The following is a 12,550-nucleotide window of genomic DNA, read 5'->3' as shown; positions in this document are numbered from 1 at the left end:
AAGATCAAGGCTGCAATACTTGCTAACATAGTAGTCGGTAATGCTCTTTAAGCAAATTTGGTGACCGCGACTAAACGTAAAATGATGTACAAATGTGAAAAGTGGCCTAACAGAGAAATTAATTGATACTCAATGTTCGCAGTTTGGGAAACTGTCTGCGGTAGATAGTATGTAATTTTTCTCGGAGGGGTTCGAAGCCCATAAATCCAACAAATAACATGTGATAGTATTTCGCATTAATGCTTTAGGGATACTGACTGACTGTCACTGATAACTTCTGCTGAAGCGTTGAAAATTAAAAAATAGTTTCTGTGGAGGACATTGAAGTGCTAGTAGTATATTTCATTGGGTTCGCACAACAGCGCATCAAGCATTTGATATCAGTAAAATCGTGATAAAGTTCTTATTGTGGATTTACATGTTGGCTAAATACCGTGCGTCTATTGGTTATATACAACTATCCCGCCACTCGTGGTTAATGAAAGGTCGTCAATCAGTTGCGCTTTCGCGTTCCTTGCCGCCGCCTCATTTTTTACCGCTCAGTTTGGTTATCAAAACGCCTTCTTATGTGAAACTGATGTGTTGCCGTCTTCACTTAGACTTTCTGTACACATTGGCTCAATTCTTGTACTAGAAAATATAGTCTACTAAACGACTAAAAGATTCAAGAACAAGAAATGAAACTAATTTTGGAAACTATAACAAAGTACGCATCAGCAAGTTAGCAACCGGTGACCGACCCTGTGTGCCTATTTAATGGTATCGATATTTTCAGCCCAGTATACAACCGGGGAAGCTGGGTGAAGCAATTTATCAACCGGCTTTGTCATATACATATGTCTTTCCCACGAATACTGATGTGTATGACATCAGCAGCCGAATGCGAATGCCGGTTTACATCCCGAGCTCTCTGGGTATACATTAGAATTCCCAATAAAGACTATTGAGCTATTGAAGAAATTTCAGCACGTGCGTTATTCGCTCACAGTTAGAGTCGTGTACAGACTCGAGTACAACCGCAAAATGTTTGTCTTGAGGATCATCGCTAAAACTCTGAGAGACATTCATACACACGTGACATGCATTGTTCCCATATACTCTTCATTTCAAGATACTGTAGTACTGATAGTACAAATGGACATATTTGAGAGTATATTGTGAGAGCCTACAGGTCTCAGGTCAGATTTTACAGCAAGAAACCCTTTGATTTATAGAAGTCATCAAAGCTCGCACACTCTCGAGATCTAACCAAGTTGATTAAAATACTCCCGAGAGTTGAGTTAATACTTAAATAACTCACGAAAACTCTACTAAGTAAATTAAACTCCACTAAACATAATCAAATATTTTACACATGATGTACACGTGAAAATCTTCTCTATATTAATTCCTAGAAGTTACTTATGCTTGAGAACACCAGTATCGTCAGTCGCAAAACCATTCTGAGATTCAAGGTAGCGTCAACTTAAAGTCGAGCAGTTTATCAAACATGTGAACTTTGAATCCGGGACGAGTATCTAAAATTTGATTTCGGATAGAGTTTCGAATAGAGTTGATAGCATTCATGTCGCACGATTTAACTATAGGTAGATCAGTTTGACTTTGTGTTGGCGGGGTGGGGTTAAAATTGTCTCAGTGCCAGCAAACGAAGCTCCGACAATTCTCAGGAGTGTCTGTGAGAGTTTTGGGCACTAAATCTGTTTTTATTTCTGTCTCCTGTGTGTTTGTATTGCATACGCAAGTGTGTGTCGACGGGTCAGATCGTCGTATTCTACTTCATTTGCATCAGGCGCAGCTAGGTATATCACAAACTGAATTCTACAATCGTGCATTGGCATGGTATCAAGAACCTACCATAGTTCACAATCTATATGCCTAAAAAAACCCATGAAAATAGTAAGCAATACATACGGTATGAGAATCGAGGCAAGAACTAGAGGTAAACATATGTGTATTAGAATATAGTGATAGGAAACGGCAACCATCGTACTACACAGTGTAACGAGGTGGTGCGAGTACATGAGAGTGTGAAGAAACACAACTTTTTCTACCTCATTTGCATCAGGCGCAGCTAGGTATATCACAAACCGAATTCTACAACCGTGCATTGACGTGGTATCAAGAAGCTATCATAGTTCACAATCTATATGCCTAAAAAAAACCCCCCCCCTATGAAAATAGTGAGCAATACATGCGGTATGAGGATTGGGGCAAGAACTAGAGGTAAACATATGTGTATTAGAATATAGTGAAGGAAACGGTAACCATCGTACTACACAGTGAAACGAGGTGATGCGAGTAGATGAGAGTGTGAAGAAACACAACTGCCGTGTGGAGAACTGGGGTAACGAGAGCGAAAGTAAATGTGGACAAGGAAATCAACAGGCTGATTAACGATGGTAAGTATAAACTAATAGAACGACACAGATGCGAGCAACCAACGCGCAAATAGGAGTGTTTGTCATAGAAATCATCTCTAGCAATATCTGCACATGCAGGGAATACGGTCCAAAGAAACGATACGGTCTCTAAGAATAGATTCTCATAGACAGGGCTTTGAAAACAGAAACAGGGCACATGACAGTGAGTATATTATTTTTTAACGCGTGGAGTCAATTTCAGTTAGGAAGAAGTACTGCAACACGCGCACAAAGGCATTGACCAAACTGCAGGATCGATTTCCTCAACCGGTATTCTGTACTCAAGTGCATCTCCTGCATACTCCCTGGTTCTCCGACCACGGTGTGGATGAGCCCTTTCAGATCGATGAAGCGGAATCGGTTGCCGGTTGCGATGCTCTGAGCCTGATCGCCGTCACACACGAACGTCCTGAGAGATTCCTGTAACGTGTTGAAGATGTGTTTCTGAGTGGAGAGCACATCATACACTCCAACACAGTATATCACATCGAACCCAGTGAACCGCCGAGGTCATACTGTAACAGATCTCCCGGTACCTGTGGAAGGTCCCGGTGGCCATTCACAACCTTAGATTTCTCGTATCAAAGGTTCAATGTCCCGTATAGGTTTAATGCCTCGTTTTTAAGGTTTAATATCTCGCATTTGTTGCTTAATGTATCGTATTTAAAGTTCAATGCTTCGAAGGTTCATAATCTTGTTTTTGAGGTTCAAGGTCCCATAGTTCAGGTTCAATGTCTCATACTAAAGCTTTAATATCACTTATTTAAAGTTCAATGTCTCGTACTTGATGGTTAATGTTTCGTTTTAAGGTTCAATATCTCGTATTTATTGTTCAATGTTTCGCACTTAAGCTTTAATGTCCCTTATATAAGGTTCAATGTCTCGTACTTGATGGTTAATGTTTCGTTTTAAGGTTCAATATCTCGTATTTGTTGTTCAATATTTCGCACTAAAGCTTCAATGTCCCGTATATAAGGTTCAATGTTTCGTACTTGGATGTGTAATGTTCCGTTTTAAGGTTCAATATCTCGTATTTGTTGTTCAATATTTCGCACTTAAGCTTCAATGTCCCGTATATAAGGTTCAATGTTTCGTTCTTGGATTTGTAATGATCCGTTTTAAGGTTCAATGTCTCGTACTCAAGCTTTAATGTCTCTTATTTAAGGTTCAATGTCTCGTTCGTTATTTTTTATGTTTTGCACTTAAGGTTTAATGTCCCGTTCTTGATGTTTAATGTTTCGTATTTAACATTTAATGTCTCATACTTATTGTTCAATGTCTTGTACTCAAGCTTTAATGTCTCTTATTTAAGGTTCAATGTCTCCTATTTAACTTTTTATGTCTCGTTTTCAAGTATCAATGTCGCGTATTTTATAAGGTTTCATGTCTCGTTTTTAAGGTTCAATGTCCCATATTTTAGGTCTAATGCCTTGTTTTCAAGGTTCGATGTCTCACATTTAAGGTAGTAATAGTACATATTATTGAACTGTGCTGCTGTCATCTGTAAAATGTTTACGGTCTCTGTCAGGCATGGCTCTGGTCATAAGCAAATATGTGTTGTGCCCGTTCTCCATGAGGCTCGTGTGATCGGAGAACGCGGCTGGCTTTCACCTTCGTTTAGTACAACGGCACATATACATTAACATTACAATCTACAACATGTGTCATGCTGTCACTCGCCTTTGTTTAGTACCACGGCACAAATATATCACACTTATACATCACCATTACAATATACAACGAACAACTGATGCTATCACTCGCCTTCATTTAGTGTACCGGCACATATACTTCACACTTATACATCAACAATACAATTCACAACGCATAACTGATGCTGTCACTCGCTTTCGTTCAGTACAACGGCACATATACATCAACAATACAATTCACAACGCATAACTGATGCTGTCACTCGCTTTCGTTCAGTACAACGGCACATATACATCACACTTATACATTAACATTAGAATCCACAACGAACAACTGATGCCCGTTCTCCATGAGACTCGTGTGATTGGAGAACGCGGCTGGCTTTCGCCTTCGTTTAGTACAACGGCACATATACATTAACATTACAATCTACAACATGTGTCATGCTGTCACTCGCCTTTGTTTAGTACCACGGCACATATATATCACACTTATACACCACCATTACAATTTACAACGAACAACCGATGCTGTCACTCGCCTTCATTTAGTGCAACGACACATATACATCGCACTTATACATCAACAATACAATCCACAACGCACAACTGATGCTGTCACTCGCTTTCGTTCAGTACAACGGCACATATACATCACACTTATACATCAACATTAGAATGTACAACGAACAACTGATGCTGTCACTCGCCTTCATTTAGTACAACGGCACATATACATCAAACTTATACATCAACATTACAATGTACAACAAACAACTGATGCTGTCACTCGCTTTCATTCAGTACTACGGCACATATTTTGTAAAGCGCAGATTTGAAGCGCAGATTGATTAGTTTGATCTGATGTACTTACACAACGCGAAATCAAAACAGAAGAGCTTACAGCACTACCGAACGGCGAGTGTCGATCTAAGCTGTCGTTGGGATCGTACACAGACGTTAACAAGACCTCGCGAGAGTGCAATAACCTGCTATCACTCTGAGTTGTACTGATGCAGTGTCAATTGAGGGTACTTGTGGGATACGGCTCATGTATCGTCCCCACACGTTACAGGTATGGCTCTCTGGAATGCTCTCAACTGCTGCTAAGCACTAGCTTACAACTGATGAAACGAATAGCTCGGATGGTTGGTCTTCCCTGACCACACGTGGCACAGCAACACCACTAGCACAACTTGTCAGTAATGATCGCCGTCGTGCCTGTGCTCGATCCACTCCACGTACAGTCACACGTTTCCCGCTGTTGATGGTCTACCATCGAATACAACGTGAAACGTACCCATGGTTGCGCTCAGAGGAGATATCCTTTGAGAAATCCTGTGTTGACTCGCTCTGACGCGCCAGTGCCCTGCGGTCCCTCAGACCACCAACAGCAATTGGTCGGTCGGAGAAAGCATTGAATGGTGGAGGCATAGCTTGGGGTCTGAACGTTTGGTGATCCAGCAAGTCCATTCAGGCCACTGCTTAAGCCCACATATGCAACGGTCCAATAAACAACCGTCTGCGACAAGGAACAATCGAGCGCCAACGTGTACATGTAGGCCCTCCCCAGAAGTGCGGCTTTCTCAGCGTGCTTGGCTCTCAGTTGCGGTGTGGTGTGTCTGAGAGCCCTGCAGACTGCCAAGCTTCCGTTCGATGAAAGCGTGCAACACACGCTGCTAGTCATTCACACGACAGTCATACACCACACCCCAAAACCACTGGCAACAACGGGCCACAGTGCAAACCCCGAATGTTGGAACCGTATGGGGACGTCCACTCGGCTGCTTGCCCTGAACCATACTCTGGGCTGGGGAGACAAGCATCGCACACTTCCGAATAGCACAACCCGACGCACAGTTGTCCAGGTGGCTGGCTGCTCACGGGGTGCATGGGGTACTGCACGTCGAGTGTACCTACAGGGTACTTGTGTGTGGTTGTGAACCGTTCGAGCAAAGAATGATCAGGACGAAAACTCCCACTTTCCAAATCTTGCATTGCAACTCTTAAAACAACGCCACGGTGGGATCAATACAATCAAAGAGCAATGGAGCGTGTTTAGGTTCAATTTTATATCAAATTCTGGCATGTTCTTCTACCAATTTGTGCACAATACGCACCTAATCATACAACAAAGTACCTCCAAAACTGCGATGTTGCTCGTTCGAATGCGCATCCGTAATCACTGCAGCTTCATCATCGCTTTATATCTACCCCCCGGAATGGCCATCAGCTCTTCGTGCGTGCCCGATTCCTTAATCACCCCCTCAGCCACGACCGCAATGATGTCGGCGTTTCTGACGGTCGCCAGTCGGTGTGCCACAGTGATGGTAGTTCGTGTAGCGCTCATCTTATCCAGGGCTGCCTGTACCGCAGACTCGCTCTGTGCGTCCAGAGCGCTTGTGGCCTCGTCCAGCAACACAATCTGCGGGTCTCGCAGGAGGGTGCGTGCAATGGCTATGCGCTGCTTCTGCCCACCAGAGAGCCGAGAACCCCTGACGCCTATGTGTGTGTCCAGCTTCTCCCCCAACAACTCCACAAACTCTCTCGCACTCGCATCGTCAATGGCCCGCCAGAGAGAGTCGTCGGTGAGCTCAGCCTTCTCCTCGGCACTTAAGCCATACAGCATGTTCTCTCGGATCGTGCCCGTGAACAGGTGTGGTTCTTGGCCCACCATGCCAATGGTTCGTCTCAGACTCTTCACATTCACATCCTCCACCGGGATCCCGTCCACAGTTATCTGTCCCTTTGCGGCAGTATAGAACCGCTCCAACAGCCCCAGACAACTCGATTTGCCGCACCCGCTCTCACCGACCAGGGCCAGCGTCTGCCCTCGACCCACGTCAACGCTAAAGTCAGTCAGCACAGGATGTCGTGGTCGCGCGGGGTAGGTAAAGGCGATGTGATGAAACGCCACGTCACCTTCCACCGGAATGCACTTGGTCAGGCCAAGGGCCGTGGTCGATGTCTTCTCCACCAGTCCAACCGAACTGGACTCCATCTGCCCCGCTTTCCCGCTGAGCGGCTGTCCTAGTAGAGCCGGGTTGGCAAAGTGGACGCCCTCGTCTGTGCCGGTGTCTGTGGTCGGCTGCTGATCTCTGTACATAAACAGCCGTGCGGCACCAGTCCTTGCGGCATTCACATCGGGCGCCAAGGCTAAGGAGGAGATCATTCCCAGGCCACCGAAGACAACGGCGGCAAAGGTTGTGATGGCCTCTTTCATGGTGCACTCCTGCGTAGTACCACCCGTGGTAGTCACCATCTCCACACCGAACCAGAAGGAGAAACTGTGCACCGTGATACGGGTGCAATGGAGAGGCTTGGCGGTGAATATGAAAGGGTGTCTAGGTGTAGACACAAACATATGGCAAGTGATATATATGAAGAACGCTCTGTCTATGCGAAGGAGTGGGTTAATAGTTGTGCAAATCACTTGACGAATGTTTACAAATTTTACAGCGAAAATTTTATCGAGAAAAGAAACTTAGTTTACACTGTGATTTACTGCCCTGCATGCACAAAACTGTATACCCGAACATCCAAACTCCATTCTTCCATCCACACACATATGATATGCGTGGCTACATATTCAGGTGAAGACTGTACGTACAAATTAACTATATAACAACATTAAGCTTCAATACTAGTTAAAACGTGGACGCACACAAATAACTATCTAACGGCATCAAATTTCAACACTAGTTTAAAACGTGGACGCACACCTCACTATATAGAAATAACTATCTAAAGGCATCAAATTTCAATACTAGTTAAAACGTAGACACACACATCCAAAGGTATACAGACAACTGTATAACAGCATCAAATTTGAATACCAGTTAAAACGTGGACACACACACTCACAAATATATACAGACAACTGTATGTAACAGCATCAAATTTGAATACTAGTTTAGAACGTATACGCTGGATGGCTGGCGCAGTTGTGTGTATACAAACGTAAACGGATCTGCTCACACACATCGTATTCCTAAATAAATGGATATACATATATAGGTAAATAATAGAATGTGCAGTTCTTGCAACAACATTTTCCCATGGAAGGCGAAGATAACGGGACAGTATTGGGATCCCAACGCACGTACGAAAGACATCGAGTATATCGTACGTAAGCCATTGAATTTGTTTCTAAATGAAATCAACCGAACGGCACAGCAGCCACATGCAGAAGTGTTCGTACAGCACAAGATAACGTTAACACGTATTAAACTGAACGACAACAAAACTACATACCCCCAAACGGACAAGATCACACACTGTGCAAAGCCAAAAGTAAGTCCGGAGATGATGCTGGCTTTGAACATGGACTTTCTGGGTGCTTCTAGATAGTCACGGTAGCGTTGCAGGATGTCTGTGCTCACTCCCAGGTATGTGACGGTGCGCACTGACTGGAGGTATTCACTGGCCATGGTGGTTGCTTCGTCCAGACTGTTCTCGGCTTTCTTGGTGATGCGATTGGCCAACAGACTACCCACATACGACACAAGACCCGAGATGAAGAACGACGACATCATCACCAGCGCCAACTGCCAGCACAGAAACACGCCTATGACAAAGGTGGCTACTAATGTGCTGAGCATGACCAGCGTCATGATGACTGTATCACCCATTACTGACCCCACAGCCGCGGCGTCGTTGGAGAGACTGACCGTTAGCTCACTGACCTTGTTGTGTTCCATGTCGAAGAAGCCCATGTCCTGCTTCATAAACATTCTGAACGTGGACACGCGCAGGCGGCGGGTGAGCTTTTGCTTCGCCGCCCCAAAGCACCAGTACATAATACTATTGGTGAACAGCGCAATGCCTGCGAGGGCCAGGAAGGTCTTGATCCACTTCTGAGCCTGATCCTCGTTCAGCGTCATGTACACAAAGATCATCTCACCCATTGCGTAAGCGAAGACAGGCCACAGCAGGCCCGTGATAACGGCCGCCACCATGCCTACCAACATGGTAGGTATCTCCGGACGATTCATCTTCAACAGCTGCATGAACTGATTGCGCTTCTGCTTTTTCTTCGGTTCGGCACCCGTTGAATCCTCCAGTGCCACTTCGTCATCGCTGTCTAGATGGTAGAGGTTACCCGCTGTTATATCGGGGTCAGCCTTGTCCAGGTCCTTATCCACAGTGCTCGTTGTTGAGCGCAAGGCTTGCGCAGTGGCCGGTGGATCTGTGGGCATAGTCGCATCGACGTCATCCCTGTTCGCCTCAGATGGCGAGTGCTTGGTTTGAATACGCACATACTCAGCGTAGCCCCCCCCCCTGGCCACCAACTCGTCATGGCTGCCCGTCTCCAGTATCCTGCCCTGGTGCATAAAGCAGATCACATCAGCGTTGCGGATAGTGCGCAGTCTGTGTGCCACAATAATGGTCGTGCGCCCGGCAGCAGCCTTCTCCATAGCAGCCTGCACCACACTCTCACTCTTCACATCCAGGGCCGAGGTGGCCTCGTCCAGCAACAGAATCCTTGGGTCTCGCAGTAGTGCGCGTGCTATGGCTATGCGTTGCTTCTGACCCCCACTCAACATGCCGCCGCCCTCGCCTATCAGCGTGTCGTAGCCGTCGGGCATGTTGGAGATGAACTCGTGTGCATTGGCCATGGAACTAGCCGCAATCACCTGATCCAGCGTCACCTCCTGGCGCACAAAGCGTGGATTCGCATACACATCTGCTGGTCGTTTGGCATTGAAGTCCGGATTAGCGATCATCTCAGCGCCAAGCGCAATGTTGGTGGCGATGGACCCGGCGAATAGCACCGGCTCTTGCCCCACATAGCCTATCTGGTTTCTCAGCCAACCCAGGTGCAAGTCCTTAATATTGTGGCCATCTACCTCGACTCTGCCCTCCTCCACATCGTAGAACCGCTCCAGCAGCATCAGCGCTGTGGATTTGCCAGAGCCAGACGAACCAGCCAACGCGACCGTCTTGCCGGCTGGGAACTGCAGCGAAAAGTCGTGCAGAATTACTTGCCCATCTGGAACGTACCTGAACTTGACATTGGTGAAGTCCAGAGTACCTTGCAAAGAGTCCGGCACGATCCCCTCATCAGACAGTGAGTCGATAGCCGACACACGGTCTATAGTATTGTATATGGTATACGCACACCCACGCGCGGCAGCTATATCTGAGATAGGTAGGAAGATCTGGCCCAAGGCGACGGCAGATACAATCACCGCATAAAACACAGTCATCGCTGCGCCCGCGGTGATCTCGCCGCTGTCTACCATGCCGTAGGCAAACCACATGATCAGCGCACACGAAGCGTACAGGATGCACATGGATGCACCAGTGCCTATGCCCAACGTCAGTGACTGTAGAATAGTTTTCTGCTCAACATCTTTGACTTGTGTGTAGTATTGCTCCACCTCGTGCTCCTGCCCGCCGAGGGAACACACAGTCTTAATTAAACACAAAGCCTCCTCCGCACATGCTGCCGCCTGACAGTAGACCTGACTGGCCTTTCCCTGGGAAGCAGACGCAATGCGGGACAGTACCAAACCAGTCAACATGATGAAAGGCACAAAGATGAGGCAGAAAGCTGCCAGCTTCACATCATACAAAAACCCGACGACGATTCCAGATATGCCCGTGCCGATCATCATGTACAGAAACGAGTGCGCAGTACCGAAAGCATACTCCAGTTTGATCATGTCCACTGTCGCATGGGCCACGAGTTCACCACCCGTATGCTTGTCGTGGAAAGACATGTCTTGCGCAAGCAGTGACTCAATATATAGTCGGCGGATCCTCTCCATTGCAGACCGAGTGGCTATGCCTGAGCTTACCCGTTGTAGCGTGCCCAAGACAAGACCGATACCGCCCATTATGGCCATCCTGATCACTAGAAGGTTTAAATCAGCCTGTAGCTGGGCCAGAAGTTCCTGGGATTGATTCCGGGTCTGCACTATGTTGACTATCCCTTTAATACCCTCTTGCACCTCATCGTCGAACACCACATCGTACAAAGTTGTATTGCGCCATTGCACACTGAGAATGTCCACAACCGAGTTTCCCAGTCCAGCATTGAGAATATTCTGCACTATATCCGTCAGACTCTGCAACAGGTCACCTATGAAGATGCAAAAAATGGGCAACAACGCCCCTACACCCACAGTGAGGAGAATCGAAGCCGTAAACCATACCTTGTCCTTAGTTGTATGGTATTTGAAGAGTGCGTGGTAGCGCACTTGTGGCCGTTTTTTCCCTTTGTGTTTAATACCTTTCAACATATTAGTTGCTTATTGACTGATGGACTACTTTTCACTGATGTGTTGATTTATATTTGGTCTATGTACGACACAATGTGCGGGCGTTCATTGCATATAACCTATCCGTCGCCTACTATCACTTGGTACCCCTATGGACTAATCCCCGTTTTACTAGCGTTCACAAGCGTGTCAGCACTTTTATATCGTAGTGTGCACGTCCACAACGGATAGAGGCTACACTACTTTGGCTTGCATATGTTTGTTGGGGTATGTTGGTACAGTCATTCAGTTGCATGTGACAACTGTAATATAAACCCACTCCAACGCGAGAGCGCTCTAGATCAAGGCCCCCAGCCCCCAGGCCTGGACTGTGAGTATTTATTTTTGCCGTTTCTAACTTTCTGTGGGTAAGGACTCAATTTCGGACTTTCGGTAGCGGCGGGGGATTAAACTTTCAGTCGTGGCCACCTACAGGGAGACTTAGTCCCATACTCCATGCTCCTCCGAAAACTCTAAATATGTACTCCCGCCACACACAAAAAACGCCTTATTAGGCAAAAGTAATCCTCTATTAGTAGTATGTATATTGTATTTACAGTATTTACATATATTTACATATTTACATATTTGTAGTACATATGCTCAATTTTTTTATGACAATATTTACAGAGCCGACTTCCATAGAGTAGACTCACCAGAGACTAGTCTAGAATAAAAATAAAAGGCTATGAATTTATGTATTGTTTTTCCAAGAAAAAACAAAAAACAATTACACACGTACATAATTTATAATGTACTGATTTAGTGACGAGAGAGTGTCAGTGTGGCCTCTCTGATGATTCTGAGTTCTGACAGTTCTGACTCAGTCTGTCTTTCTCTCTCTATTACTCTCTAGACTCATTACTCTACAGTCTACAGTCTACATAGTACATAGTCTCTCTGGGCTACTCTACTGACTACTCTCTCTCTACTCTCTGTAGAGAGAGCGAGAGAGAGAGTATTGTAGTAGGCACAAACCGATAAAATTAAGCCTGATACAGTGATATCGATATGTGTATTTGGGGCCAAATGGCCCTTTTCGAGCTTTCGTAGCGATTGGGAATTACATAATCCTACAAAAATAAATATTCCTAAAAAGAGATTTGCCGCAGCTCAATTTTTTTTTCGTTCTCTATATTAAAGGTCAATGGCCCAAAGTCCAAAGTCCAAAGTCCAAAGTCCAAACTCAAGCCCAAACTATAAGTATTTACAC

The 12,550-nt window shown here is 45.6% G+C and overlaps 2 protein-coding genes across 2 annotated transcripts; both read right to left on the bottom strand.

Annotated features, from left to right (window-relative positions):
* Positions 1 to 5,185: 5,185 nt before the first annotated feature.
* Positions 5,186 to 5,506, bottom strand: SARC_03633 (hypothetical protein; the record flags this gene model as incomplete). The annotated part of the gene is made up of 2 exons (XM_014302561.1): positions 5,186 to 5,333; positions 5,373 to 5,506. The coding sequence occupies 2 exons, from the start codon at positions 5,504 to 5,506 to the stop codon at positions 5,186 to 5,188; spliced, it is 282 nt and encodes a 93-aa protein (XP_014158036.1).
* Positions 5,507 to 6,124: 618 nt separating this feature from the next.
* Positions 6,125 to 11,594, bottom strand: SARC_03632 (hypothetical protein). Its single transcript, XM_014302560.1, has 2 exons — positions 8,327 to 11,594; positions 6,125 to 7,359 (listed from the first exon to the last, which is right to left on the bottom strand). The coding sequence occupies exons 1-2, from the start codon at positions 11,317 to 11,319 to the stop codon at positions 6,255 to 6,257; spliced, it is 4,098 nt and encodes a 1,365-aa protein (XP_014158035.1). The 5' UTR covers positions 11,320 to 11,594; the 3' UTR covers positions 6,125 to 6,254.
* Positions 11,595 to 12,550: the final 956 nt, after the last annotated feature.

Source organism: Sphaeroforma arctica (genome assembly GCF_001186125.1).
Source record: "Sphaeroforma arctica JP610 unplaced genomic scaffold supercont1.189, whole genome shotgun sequence".
NCBI lineage: Eukaryota > Ichthyosporea > Ichthyophonida > Sphaeroforma > Sphaeroforma arctica.
This window is presented reverse-complemented; position numbering and strand designations above follow the sequence as displayed.